Source organism: Brienomyrus brachyistius, chromosome 22 (assembly GCF_023856365.1).
Source record: "Brienomyrus brachyistius isolate T26 chromosome 22, BBRACH_0.4, whole genome shotgun sequence".
NCBI lineage: Eukaryota > Metazoa > Chordata > Actinopteri > Osteoglossiformes > Mormyridae > Brienomyrus > Brienomyrus brachyistius.
In genome coordinates this window covers 4037833-4050908 of record NC_064554.1, presented here as the reverse complement: position 1 = coordinate 4050908, position 13076 = coordinate 4037833, and the positions used below count along the sequence as shown (strand labels likewise).

Genomic DNA, 13076 nt, shown 5'->3' with positions numbered 1-13076 from the left:
GAAGGTGGATGGATGGATGGATATTGAACTATTTGGCGAATTCAGCTTTAACGTAAAGAATTTAGTCCTCTTTCTAGTACTATTTCCAATTAAGGTTCTTTCAAGGAATGAAGTGAATGAAACTTGCAGCATTTAAATTTGGTTTAGTGAAGCTGCTACCAGACTTTTGACATCCACCATAATCAGGGATGATGATATATTTCTGGTGTAATTAAGCCCCAAATTTTCTTTCACGATCAGTGAGTGGAGACTAATTGCTGATTTACCTGTGCAGCAAGGGGGCTGTCAGGGGGCAAAAAGTACTGAATAGTTCAGTTTTGTCAAGTTGCTTACCTGACTCATTTTCAGCCAATGTTTTGCTTGTTTGTATAGCTGGATATTTTACTAAAAGTAATTAAGATTGGCCCAGTACACGCAATCTGGGAACTCGTAATAATAGCCTTACTGTCACTCCTTTTTATTAGTTTACCGCAATAGTTGAAGAAAATGGTTTGACATAGTAATCAGACTTAAGACAATATAATAGTTAACACTTTAACATAACAGATGAACATTACAGTTGGACATCATCATAGTCATTCTTCTTCTTATTATTATTATTATTAGTATTAGTATTATTATTATTAAGTAGCAGTAACAGTGGTAGTAGTAGTAATATTGGTAATATTACACATTATTAGTATTTAACGCAAATTTTTCAAGCGGTGCTCAGAATGGCCCCACAAAATGATTGCATATGTTCTCTGCAGTAAGTTGCTGATTTGGTGAGTGGTATAACAGCAGCACAAAAGACCCTCCACAAGTCTTGCACATGTGGCGAAATTTTGAAAGTTTGTGTTGTGGTTTGATTCTTCTTTCCTTGGAGCTCGGTGATTAATAGTTAATTGTAGCGATTAGAGAAGAGGTTTATAGCAATTGCATTACACCCGCTGCACTCAGCAAGAATGGCCACGCGAGCAGCTGCTGGAGCTGGTTCAGTCTCTCAGAAGAGGCAGAGCTGTGAAACCGCTGAGCAGAGGCTTCCTATCTGTGTGGAAACCCTCAGTTAAATTGCTCTGTGGTGCAATCAGACACGGGCTGCAGCTGACAGGCTGGACGCGGTACAGTGAGCTCTTCTGGGTTCGGGAAAGGCTGGATTTGTGTAGAAAGGTGCTTCTTGGGTTATGTTTATGAGACTTTACGAAAGGTCTTTTGATATAGGAAGAAAGAATACTATAGCGAAACATGCACATTACATAAACCTGGCAATTGCCATGAGCTTCCAGTTATTGCAGTGTTTGGGTGGAAGCGGGGGTGTCTCACAATTTATGGAATAAAGCAGCAATTACAAGATGCATATCTAGCTGGGATGCAGGAGTGAAGCTTGGTTCACTTGTTGAGGGCCGTTGTTAATGCCTTATGCGCAAAACAGCATTCATTTACCTTATATCTGAATGGCCCTCCTTTTATTTAACTGATCACTCAAACGTGACAAAATTATAAAGACTTGAACAGTAAAACTACACAGAAGGTCCGAAGGCTTGTTTATTAAAATATCAAACGTACATAAACAGATGTTGGTATACTGGTTAAATTTCTCTTATGCCTCACTTATGTTTGTACTCATGTCACTTCAAAGGGAAAAGAAATATGATCCCCAGAGAGAGCAGCTAGTGAGACAGTGTGTCTACCTGGGTCAGGAAAGGCTCAGGGTGAAAAGTTTATTAGCCTACGTCAGTGTGCGTCAAAAGGTATGGCATCCCAGACCCAAATATACAAACGGGACAAAGGCCACGTTAATGAAGTGGGACTTGCGTTAATACAGGCGTTCTCATAACCGTGCATTACGGGAAAATAGTTCGTCTGACCTATGGATCTGTAGGCAGCTATAGATTTGGGTGTAAAGACAATTGCAAACGGTGGAACTACTCGACCTCGCCGTACAGGATGGCGCTGCACTCAGGTTAGCGTACATAGCCACAAGATGGACAGCGTACCTGGTTACCAGGTTTGTGATAACGGGGGGATTAACAAAAAAGGGACATTTTAGGACACACTTGTTATTCACCTATACTGACAGTAGGACGCAGTTATTTTTCATCTACTTAAAATAAATAGATTTTTTTTGGCATAGTTACAAAAAATATTCAAACGGTTTATTGTTTTAATTTCCGAATCCACAAGACAAGTGTAAATGCTGACTGTAGAGTGCTTCTGTACAAAGGTACGAGAGTCTGTGACATGTTTTATTCGCCTATAAACAAGATTTAATCACTCATAAGATTCTTAAAAATATATTGGTAATGTTTCCAATTACACTTTATGTAAAGAAATAATGAAAGAGGTGCCTGGTCGTTATCCGCTGAAACATTGTTCGCGCTCAGTAAACGATGTCTGGGGGATTGAGGCTGCTCTTGCTCAATTATAGTTAACCCATTCATTTGTTTGAAAGCAGGGACACCCAGATTCAGTCTTCGGAGGCAGCGGCGTTTTCGCCGCACTTAATTGCTTTACTGAAGCAATTGTTTGGGTTGTAAGTCACATCCCCTGTGTGCTTCAGGTGTAAATAGGGCGCTAATTAAAACGCATTCTGTAATGTATTGACTTTCCATCATCATTACAGAAGTGCGAAGTGTTTGAAACTTTAAATGTTGCATTTTTGATGGGAGAATGTCTGCAAGTCTTTTCCCCCGATGTTCAGTACCATTGCTATGAACGACAGGTGGCAGTAATCAATAGTTCGCTATGTCTTAGGCTTCCTCGAGACCCGCCATAGAGAATCCGCTATGTACACTGCTTTTGTTAATGGGAGCCTTTAATTACAGTAATTAAGCTTAACTTCGTTTTCAGTTGATTTTGGACCTGGATTTGACTTGACGCTTTTGTCAATCTCTGGCGTTTTTTTTTCGTGTTCGTACTGAAAATAACATGAAAATTGCGCAGTTTGTTGTGTGTGTGTTTCCAAACAGTTGTTATTAATTTAAAGTACTAAGTAGATATAATGTTAAACAAATCGAATAAATACAAAGTAACTATAATTATTCTTCATAAGACTAATATTTTATTTGAGATGTACAAATTAATCAAGGTGAAAGAAAACGTGTTTCGACAATTCTATGACTAATGAGAAACTTCTAACAGCTAATAGATATAACACGTAGATTAGTATTCCGTAAGTGTCCAGCCACGCCTAATTAATGAATGGGAAGGCTGGAGCAAAAATCAGCATCCACAGTGGGTTCACAGGACAAGGACTGGGTAACCCTTACTTTACTGCACTGAAGTTTAAAGTACTTTGTAGTAGTATGTGACTATAGAAGTGAAATGGGTTCCATTATGAAAACACTCCTAAAATATAATAATAATAATAATGATAACAATATTCTTAATAATAATAATAATAATAATAATAATAATAATAATAATATTGTTTAGCACAACATTTTTTGCACCAGATTGGATCTCAAATTGCTGTATACAGAACTTAACATAATATTAAAACCAATGTATATGATGACAACCAAACACAATAAAATATGCAATAAAATAGTTAAGACCGTGAGACAGAATTCTGATTATTTTGGAAAAACAGAGGAGTGCTTGCTCCTCTATTTCTTTATTTTAATGTATTCCAAAGCTTAAGTGCATAAAAGACCACCTGGCCAGTTTAATAATGGACTTTTTGGTCTTTGAAGGATGCCAGAAGTAGAGAATGCTTTTGGTGTGTATTCCGACAAGCAATCTGTAACATACCCAGGTGCCAAACTAATAAGTACTTCTAAAAACGATAAGTACAGTACAATACTATTCTAAACCTACTACTCTATTCTAAAATGCATAGTGGTTAGCGCAAAATCTGTTTTTTTTTTTGCATAAGATACCTTTGCTTGGAAATTTAGTTCAAAATTAAGCATCGTCTCTGGATTCGCAATAACCTATGTGGCACACACATTTTGCATGTCCATCTGCATACTTTTCAAGTCACAGTCAAAAATATTTTATTGTCAGTTCACATTATATGTGCAAGACAAACATGAGAACCGAAATGCCGTTTCTCACTCACTGGTGTGCGTACCCTCCGATTACAAAATTCTGGGCCAATACAGTATATATATATCAGCAAGCTTTCATGTCAGTTAAATCCTTTAAATGTGCAATGTCGTTATAGTCCGTGTCAGGTTAAACATATATGCTATTGTCTGCACAACTTTAAAAGGCAGTGATGTGTTTTATGTAATTGTGTCAAATGGATGTACATATAGTGGAAATCAAGATCTAGAAAAAAATCCTTCTCAAAACACCATGGGAAGCACTTTTTTCAGTTATGGTCAATTCAAATAAAATAGGAGTGAAACCAGTTTAGAAATTTTGATGGAGTCATAGAGACAATTCATACTTAATTTTACAATATTAAATACAGTGCTTAAACCAAAATGAACTGAGACACATACAATGTAGGAATACTACTGTAAGGTAATTTCCTATGTTAATGGGGGCAGTCTAATCATTACAATTAATTCTAAGACAAAACTGGAAGTTCAAGCCTGCCCATGGTGTATATTTGTTTCAAAACCAAACGTTACATTCTTTTTTTATGCTAAGGAAAGGGAGATTTGATATAGGTGCAAAATTGCTAAGCACAGCAGGATCTATTGTACTTTCCTTAATGAGAGGTTTCACAATGGCAGTTTTCAATACATTTGGAGAATTGCCAATTGAAGGAGAACCGTTTACAATGGTTACATTATCTGACAAGCAGTCAACACCTCTTTGAAAAATCTAGGAATATGGTCCAAAAATGCAGGTAAAAAACTGTTAAAAAAATGTTAGAAATCTTGATTCTTCCCAGCTATGTTACTTGCTATAATTGAAGAATCTAAAACGGCACGGGATAATATTTTTGAATATTCATATACTGAGTTTTGTGTCTGTCTTTCCTACGTGTCATGTTATGTGATGGAATTTTTAAAGAGTTTTGCCACATATTCACACTTAATTTATGAAGGAGGCCCATTACAATAGTCTATCATTGGAGCGGAATTTATTTAGCACTCAATACAAAAGAAAAGCACTTTTGACCTGTACTTATTGTCCGTGCCCCCCGTTTTTGCTTATACATAACTTGCCAGGTAATTTCAATTGCGTTCTTTTTTCTGTTAAAAAACCCGTTAGCTTTTCCCATTTACTGTCTCCTCTAAATTAATATATTTCTATAACCAACCATTGACTTTTGTTATTTGAAGTCTATGTTTTTTTGTTTTTTTTTTTTGTTTTTTTGCCTGAGTAGTTGCATTGTCACTGGTAAGTTTTTATTGCGCGTTCAGGTTTCCACGTTTATAAAATCGCGACAGAAGCGTGATAAGAGCAACGCAGATGTCACAATCGGGTGTCGTGCATTCATGTAGCCAGCTCTTAAAGAATTTAAGACTTTTGCATCAGTGGTGCTTCTTCCTTTGATGCGACACACTCTCAAAGAACACGCTATAATGACCGAAGAGCAACACCAAGAACCGAAATGATAGTGGAAGGTTTACAACTTATGAATCGTACGAAATCCTTAGGCACGTTAACGCAACATAAAACATAGTATCCCTCTTTCTATTTTATTATATTAATAGTAAGTTAATTTAATGTGGGTATTTTAAAAAAACAGTAATGTCGAAAATCATACGATTATAAAATTATTTAAAAATGAAACAAAAAAAAAACAAAAAAACAAATAGGCTACTATGCGTAAATACATAAACGCCCAGGTTATACAATATAAATTGTATTCGATCCCGTGGTTTAAATGTACTAATCCTTTTTTGAACATATTTAAACTAACATTATATCTTCTGTGATATCCTTTTATATAATATAATATCAACACTTTATGTTTTTTATTCATTCATTCCTTTAATGACTGATTCTATGTACAATATAATGGCAGACTGCTAAAATAGCTGTATAATTTATTGGACACTCTGCATTTAAAATAAACATGTGTATGAAGTTTCCTTTTAAAGACTTTTAATAGACAAAATGTAAAAACCCACACATGAACTTTTGCTTTGGCTTCTTCCTTTTCTCTGTCCACGTAACTCGGCAGGGTGAACGGAATCATTTACATTTATGTATTTAAGCTGTATTCCTGTGTTGTATTATGTTCTCTAAAAAATATTAAATATTCTTTTGAGTGGCTTCACAAGTTTAATACGTGGCACATATAAAAGTTGGAGAACGTTCTTTATTATTCGGCCCAGCGGCGTATCTGTATTTAACTGCTTGGCGCAGATTCTTGGCTTATTTTTAAGTTTGAAATAAGATGAAAATGTTCTAACAAAAATGAAACCACACATCGAATTTTAATTCAAGTTGTTTCTTTAGTTGAGGGTATAAAGGGGGTGAACTCTACCTTTCCTGGGTCCCTATGGAGGCATTTCCTTCATGTACCTTTTTGTGTTACTGTTGCATGCATAACTTTTGGTTACATTGTTTTTGGTCCCCAAATAATTAACTTCAGTCACTTTTTGTTCTTTTAATTTGTTAATATTTTATTCTTTCTGTCCCGTAAATAGCAAATAGATTCTGTCTTTGGTAGTCAGGATTAAAGACTAAATACATATGGTGTTAACGCCGCTTTAGTGCCAGGTAATCATAAAACAAAGAAAACCCCTAGCCTTCGTGTAAAGATGTACCTCTCGCTAATAATTTTACGAACGTGTTGCATTTTTTTGTTAGTCACTGAAGACCTGAACTAGGCAGTTACCGGAAAAATATAAAGTGTCATTGTTACAGAAAACTACTTTCTTACCAAAGATATATGCATTCTTAAAATAATACAATTTGCCGTTATTTGAGTGATTCTGTGGTGTAGCTAATTTTCTTAATTACTCTGTAATAGAATATGTAATATATAGTTGTAAATGTCCTGTAATTTTTTATTATTTAATCATTTAAATAAATCCAAACAATCTAAATATAATAATTATTCAATAATTGTTACATTTCGTTTAACTTTATTTCTTCTAGATTTAAGATGCATTAAAGCTTATTAGAATTGCGTGATTTTTTTAAGATTTGAGAGTTTTTCTAAAGCATGATTGTTGTCGTATTGTACATACGCCCTCTACGCGCTTTTATAACGAAATAATACAACACAATAAACGGGGTTATAGATACTAAATTTACAACAGTCTCTCTGTGATGTGACACGGTTGAAGTTTTATTGATTTTGCTCTCACGTGATAAACTTTTTCATTAAATGAAAAAGTACACGTGGTTGTCGGGTGTTTAGCCTATCCGTGTAATCCGGGGCGCACCTTTTATTTAATCCTTGAGAGCAAGTGTGGGGGTCCTACACTTGCCCAGTCTAACTTGGTGGTTTTACACGTAACCATGCAGAGTCTTAACAAATACGTTAATTCCCTTAAAATAGTACTGTTATTTACTATCAAACCTAATCTTAACACTGCATTCTGTCCTAATTCATTCCCAACAAAAGAATATTTTACTATCTCTTTAGTCAAGAGTAAAGCAATAATGTTACTGATCTGTTATTGCTGAATGTCTTATGGTTTGAAGTTTATCTGAATTCATGCAGGTAGAGTTACTCTCTGGTAAATATATTTTTCTCTGTGTGTAATTATTTCAGGTCTCTGTTTTCAGTATTTCAGTTCACTTCTTGGATGGTTTGACTAAGGTACGATTGTTTTATTTTCTGGCTGTGTATTAAATCAAGTGCTTTTGGCTGGCAGCGAAGTCTCTTTCGACCTAGCCTATATTTTGACTTGCACATTGACATTAACAACGTTGAATAGTTGAATAGCTTTAGCCTACGTCACAGCCGTCCTTTTAGTATTTGTTCATTTGTCTTTTTTATGTTGGACAGTAATCCAGATAATAATTCAGTATTTAATTAACTTGGATGCAGAAAGATATTGTGAATTGTGAAAGTCTGGAATTAAAACATTTTCTAATTAGGTTTTTTTTCTAAATATGGTCGAAGTTGGAGATCGTTAATTTGTGATGCCTCGGGATTTTATATCCCTATTCCTGTAATCTATATGTGTGTGTTATTTGCAGTATATTAATTCTCTGAATACCAAACCTGCATCCCCGATGAAGCAACTACTTTTTAAAGAAAGGTATTAAAGTACTCAGTTTTCCATTGGAAAAAAACTCGTTGTATGCCCAGTTAAGGGCCCAAACACACAGACTACATGTTTCTAACGAGGCTTGGCTTGTCCTGCATTGCTCTGAGTCGGATCTGGCTGCTTAGTACAACGACCACGTATGCCCTTCACTATAGCGGCAGAAGGACACACACAAGCCCTCTGACCCCGCTCTCCAGGCCCGTCTGAGATCCGGTTGCCATGGGTTTAGAAATTGTGCCAGACATTCTTTCGCATATAAACTTACTCGCTAAATTGTCTTTCCTATGACATTTTGCGGCTCCGTATCAATGAGTTTTTTTTTACAGGAGACTGTGGGCTAAAATGCCGATAGTCAGATCCTGAATTTTGTTTTAAATAGTTCTTGCCGTATTTTATTTGTAGTGCTCCTGCAGGTGGGTGGATCTGCTGCGACTGGCGGTGTAAATATGAATGTTCCTCATTTCGGTAGAGAAGCACAAAAAAGTATTGCATTTCTTTTTTCCTTCTGGAAGTTATATGCAGGGACTTTTTTGGTGCTTTTAGTAACATTAATATGAGTCAGTGGTGTAGAACAAAATCCACAGTAGCCACAATTTATAACCGAAATGGCAGAAGTCATACTTCGTGCTGCCACTGCGGCTGCCTTTTATATCACTGTCTTCTGAATGAATCGTTAGTCCTGTTTATATGTATTTAAATTCATATTGAAGCACGCGGTAATAATTGTAATTATAGATCACTGAGACTATAAAGAAATAGTAATAAATCATTTCTCTAGGAACTGTCCATCGCCTACTCCTATTGAAGAAATAAGTCTTTATAGGAATTGCTGCTTTAGAAGACTTCTGTCGTCAGAGGTCTGTTAAAGTCAATGGATTTTTCTTTAAGTGTTTTATGGTGTTAATAAAGGAGGTAACTGTGATGTATTTGAATACTGGATTTACTCAGATCAAGATTTGCTGACTTTCATCTTGGGACTCGTCGGTTTGGTTTCACGGTGCAAAGAAGAAAGGACGGCGGGATTGCAACGGATCGGCGTGAGGCCGCCGGCCGCTCGGTCGTCTCCTCGTAGCTCATTTTTTATTTTTGCTCTCCGGGTTCCGGCGTTTTTTATTTTCTTGCTGCTGAAATCCTTGGCGAGGCTCGGTGCTGCTTTCGTCTCGCTGCGTCTCGCGTCACAAACATCGCACTCCCTTGGCAGAGACCTCCGCACAAACAGGAGCGCTCGGAATGAATGAATCCCTGCTCTGATTAAAAAAATGTTAACGAACAGGTAGCCGTTCCGCTCAAGTTGCTTTTTCGTTTGCCAGTTTCTCACAGAACTTCTGTCGACTAATGTATGGGCGTTTGTGTTTCATGGAGACCCGTAAGTTAAAGGTGCTTTTCCCCGTACAAGAGTCTCTACCCTGTAAAAATGCCTGTAATAGCTTATCAGAGTTGTTGTTATATGTGGCCTGTTCCATTATTTAAAGAATGGTTTCTTGTGGGAATCAATTGTGCGTTCTGTGCACCTTTTATTAGTTATTAAAATGTGTTAAATTACTGGACTCTACTAAAATGTTTGTTAGCAAAAAAAAAAAGATAAAGCACAGGGGAACTATTGGACTTTTTTGTTATTTGCCCTATAAATCGTCAGAGGGCTGAATGGCAGGTCAGATTTGCCTCTGGACAAGAGCTTCTTCTCTACGTCAGTCTCGCCATGGTCTTCTGTGTGTATGTCCCGCTCAAAATGGGAGCATGTGGTAAGAAGGAGCAGGAGCTTACCCCATGCCAAGACAAAGCTCCTAGCTCAGGATCTGGCCTGTTGGCATAAGATGGCTCTTTTGAATAAAACCTGGGGTATTGTTTTGCAGTAATGCTGAATAGCACTGGACAGATAATGGCAAGCAAAGCCGACTCCTTGGTCACCTGCTTAACCAATAGATTCAAATTAAAGCTAGATCTTATTTTTTTCATATTAACATATATTACATACCTTTTGTGTGTCTGTGATATGTAACTTTTCTTCTAGATTATTTAAAACTGGTCATTCCGCCATTTAGAAAAGTAGTTAAAAAATGCTACAGTCAATTATAGAGTAAAGTGCAAGTAGACCTGAATGAATGGAGCAGTAGATAGAACCAGATTCAGTGGACGTCGAGGAGGCATTGGCAAATATTTAAAATGTTTTTAACAGGATAAAATATAAAATTTAATTCTGATTACAGTGCATATGAAAAACTGTAGCATAATGAAAAACTACTAGCAGGTGGAGTCCGGCTAACAGGCGTGAAGTATAAGGGATGTTTCTTTGAGTTGACATTTGTGTCACATAGCGGATGCATGGCGGTGCTTTCATTTCCTGTCCCATCTTGAGGACCCTCTCGCCTTTGTGCTGCTGTCTCCAGTGACTGGAACCGTGGCAGTGCCTTGCCGGCAGACGCCGCCAAATGTCCCGTCGCGGATTTCTCGCCGCGTGCCACTTGCTGTAGTGTACCTTCTCACTTTTCCATTTTAAGATGTATGTCCAGCTTCTTCTTGGCTTCCTAGTGCCCCGTTTTACTATGGTTACATATGTTGGTAGTATTGTATGTGTGTGTCATTTTCCACACAGTAATATTACAGTAAGCAGTGAGGCCTCAAAATCTTTTTGGGGGTGGAAACACATGATTTTTGGGTGGCACTCTGGCACACCACAGAAGAACAGAAGAAAGATGACAGCTCTAGGATTTCGGTGCTTGTTCGAGGAGGAGTATAGTTCCATGAATGCACTGTGATAATTAATGAGCCATAGCATAGCAAAGCTTTGAGACTCTTTTATTACGCTGAAGCGGAGCAGGACACCAGGGCATGTGCAAGAGTGGCACTAGACACAGTCCTATATGTAACATGTTGTTTATCCAAGCCTTGAAATGACTCTGCCAGTTGAGTTTGATCTCATTTGTTTGTACAGAAGTCACAACACTGAACTGGGATGTTGAATTAAAAGTCTTGGTGTGGAGGAAGTTTCCTAGGCTAACGCTTTGTGTGTTTTGTATGGCTTTGCTTGTAGTAGTCTTGGCCTGGGATGAAATGGATGCGGTTGGCTTCCTGCTTTGTGTGGTCCTGTAGTATTGTGCCTCCTCACTTCACCTGACTTTGCTGCAAAGGCCTAGTTTTTTACAATGAGAACCACTCACAAGTGAAAGGACCGTAGCTCAGGTGCGAAAGAGACCTGTTCACGCTTCTGAGTTGCAGAGAAAATCCACGGAAAGGAATGTACTTCCTGCAGGTCTGAGAGCACAAATAAACAGAATGCAGGGGAACTGGACGAATCAGGGCTGTGAGGTAATTCGTTTTCTGTTTGTTTATTTTTTGCTGTGCAGGTGAAAAGAACAGCAGGTATGCTGTCGTTGAAGGATACATTTGTTTATTTGATGGATTATTATTTTTTATTATGGATATGCTCCTACAGGCTGCATTCGTTGTCTGTGAAATGCGTTTAACATCTCTGGCACTCAGTCTCATGCCAACTTTGTATATGTGTTTCTAAATGGCTATATACCATATACTGATGTATTTATTGGGGGGTATTTGTTTCCTCCTCTTTGTTCGTGCGGTAAATCCGGGAGCAGCTGCTGGTTGGAGGGTCTAGTGGGATTTTGGGGCCGTGTTTTCTCAAGCCGTTCTGTGCCAAGGCAATGTAGCGCCAGCGCCATGTGATTGGGGGGGGGGGGATGGGGGGTGGGGGGGAGCAGTGCCGTGCGTGTGGTTTGCGGCGACGGTGGCCATGTTGGATATAGCGGTGATGGAGGTGTGTCAGATCTGCGTGTGAAAGTGCTCCCAAACTTTGCCAATACCATGAATAAGAAGTTGCGAGGCTTTGACGGAGCATCCGCTGCCGTACCAAATGGCGTCCCTTGCATGGACGCAAACGCACACGGGCGCACAAGAGCGCTCTCTCTCCCTCGCCACACACACTCTCCCTCTCTCCGCCACCGACCTCCCCCCCCTCCCCCTCTCTCTTCCCTCCCTTTCAGCTCTTGAAGCTAACGCATTGGCTGGGCTGTAGGCGTCTTGTTGCCAAATAGGTGGGGCCCTCCTCGCGTTGGCAAAGGCTCAGGCAATGGTTAGGGAAAGATCGTGAAGAGGACGAGAGAGAGAGAGAGTTGGAGAGGAAAGGGGGGAAAAAGAAGCAGCACTCTCGTTTGCCAGCGGCCGTACGCGCTCTTCCAACATTGATTCGGTTCTCTCCTTTTTTTTTTCCATATTCTCCTCACCCCCCATCCGTCTTTCTCTCCCTCTCTCCCTTTCTTCAAGTCTTATGCAGGGCCCACAGTTCCGAGCAAACACCAATACCACTTATTGCTTTGCCAAGGATTTTTTTTCTGTCTTTATTTAGCTTTTATTTTTTTTAATTTGGAAACCGCAAAAGAAGCGGGTTTATTTTTGGTGATTGTTTTTGTCTTCTTTTTCCTCTTTCTCCAAGTTGTTTCTTCACTGGCACTTGACATCAGCTTTTTTTTCTTTTTTTCCTCTCTCTTAAAAAAAAAAAAAAAAAAAAAAAAAAAAAAATCTCCACCCGTGCCACCACCAGTGATCTTTTCTGGTGGTGTGCTGTACCCCCTCCCGAGTTTTTTTTATTTTTTTTATTTTTTTTTTTACTTTTAATTCTCATTTCCATGGACAATTGAATTGAGTGCTTCCTGCTTTTTTGCCACTTATAAATCTTTTTAAACGTTTGGCTTTTCAATGCTGACTTTCCTCCCCGGTTGCTCGTGAGCTGGGGATACAGCTAGTATCTGGTGCAGGATACTTTTCTCACAATCGTCGGGCCGAATTTATGATGAGAGTGCAAAATGGTAACTACAGGCTGCCTGATATTTTTCGTGCTGCTTTTGTTTTTCTCTGTGCATTTAAAAATTTATGCAGATGGATTAAGCTGCAGAAAATGATGGAGGTGATGTCCAAAGAGTGAAAGATGGTTTATCCACAGCTTAC

At 38.4% G+C, this 13076-nt stretch overlaps 1 protein-coding gene across 14 annotated transcripts in view; it reads left to right on the top strand.

Moving 5' to 3' along the window:
* The window catches only part of nfixb (nuclear factor I/Xb), a 97633-nt gene that overhangs the window by 23349 nt on the left and 61208 nt on the right, over window positions 1-13076 (top strand). The window contains exon 1 of one of the 14 annotated variants that reach the window (XM_048992340.1): window positions 10619-11423. The exons of 12 other annotated variants lie outside the window; for them this stretch is intronic. In XM_048992340.1, the coding sequence (XP_048848297.1) occupies window positions 11391-11423 (33 nt within the window). In that variant the 5' untranslated portion in view covers window positions 10619-11390. Of the gene's footprint in view, window positions 1-10618; window positions 11424-12215; window positions 12938-13076 lie in introns of those variants that run through there. One more of the 14 variants, XM_048992343.1, reaches the window with a different exon arrangement.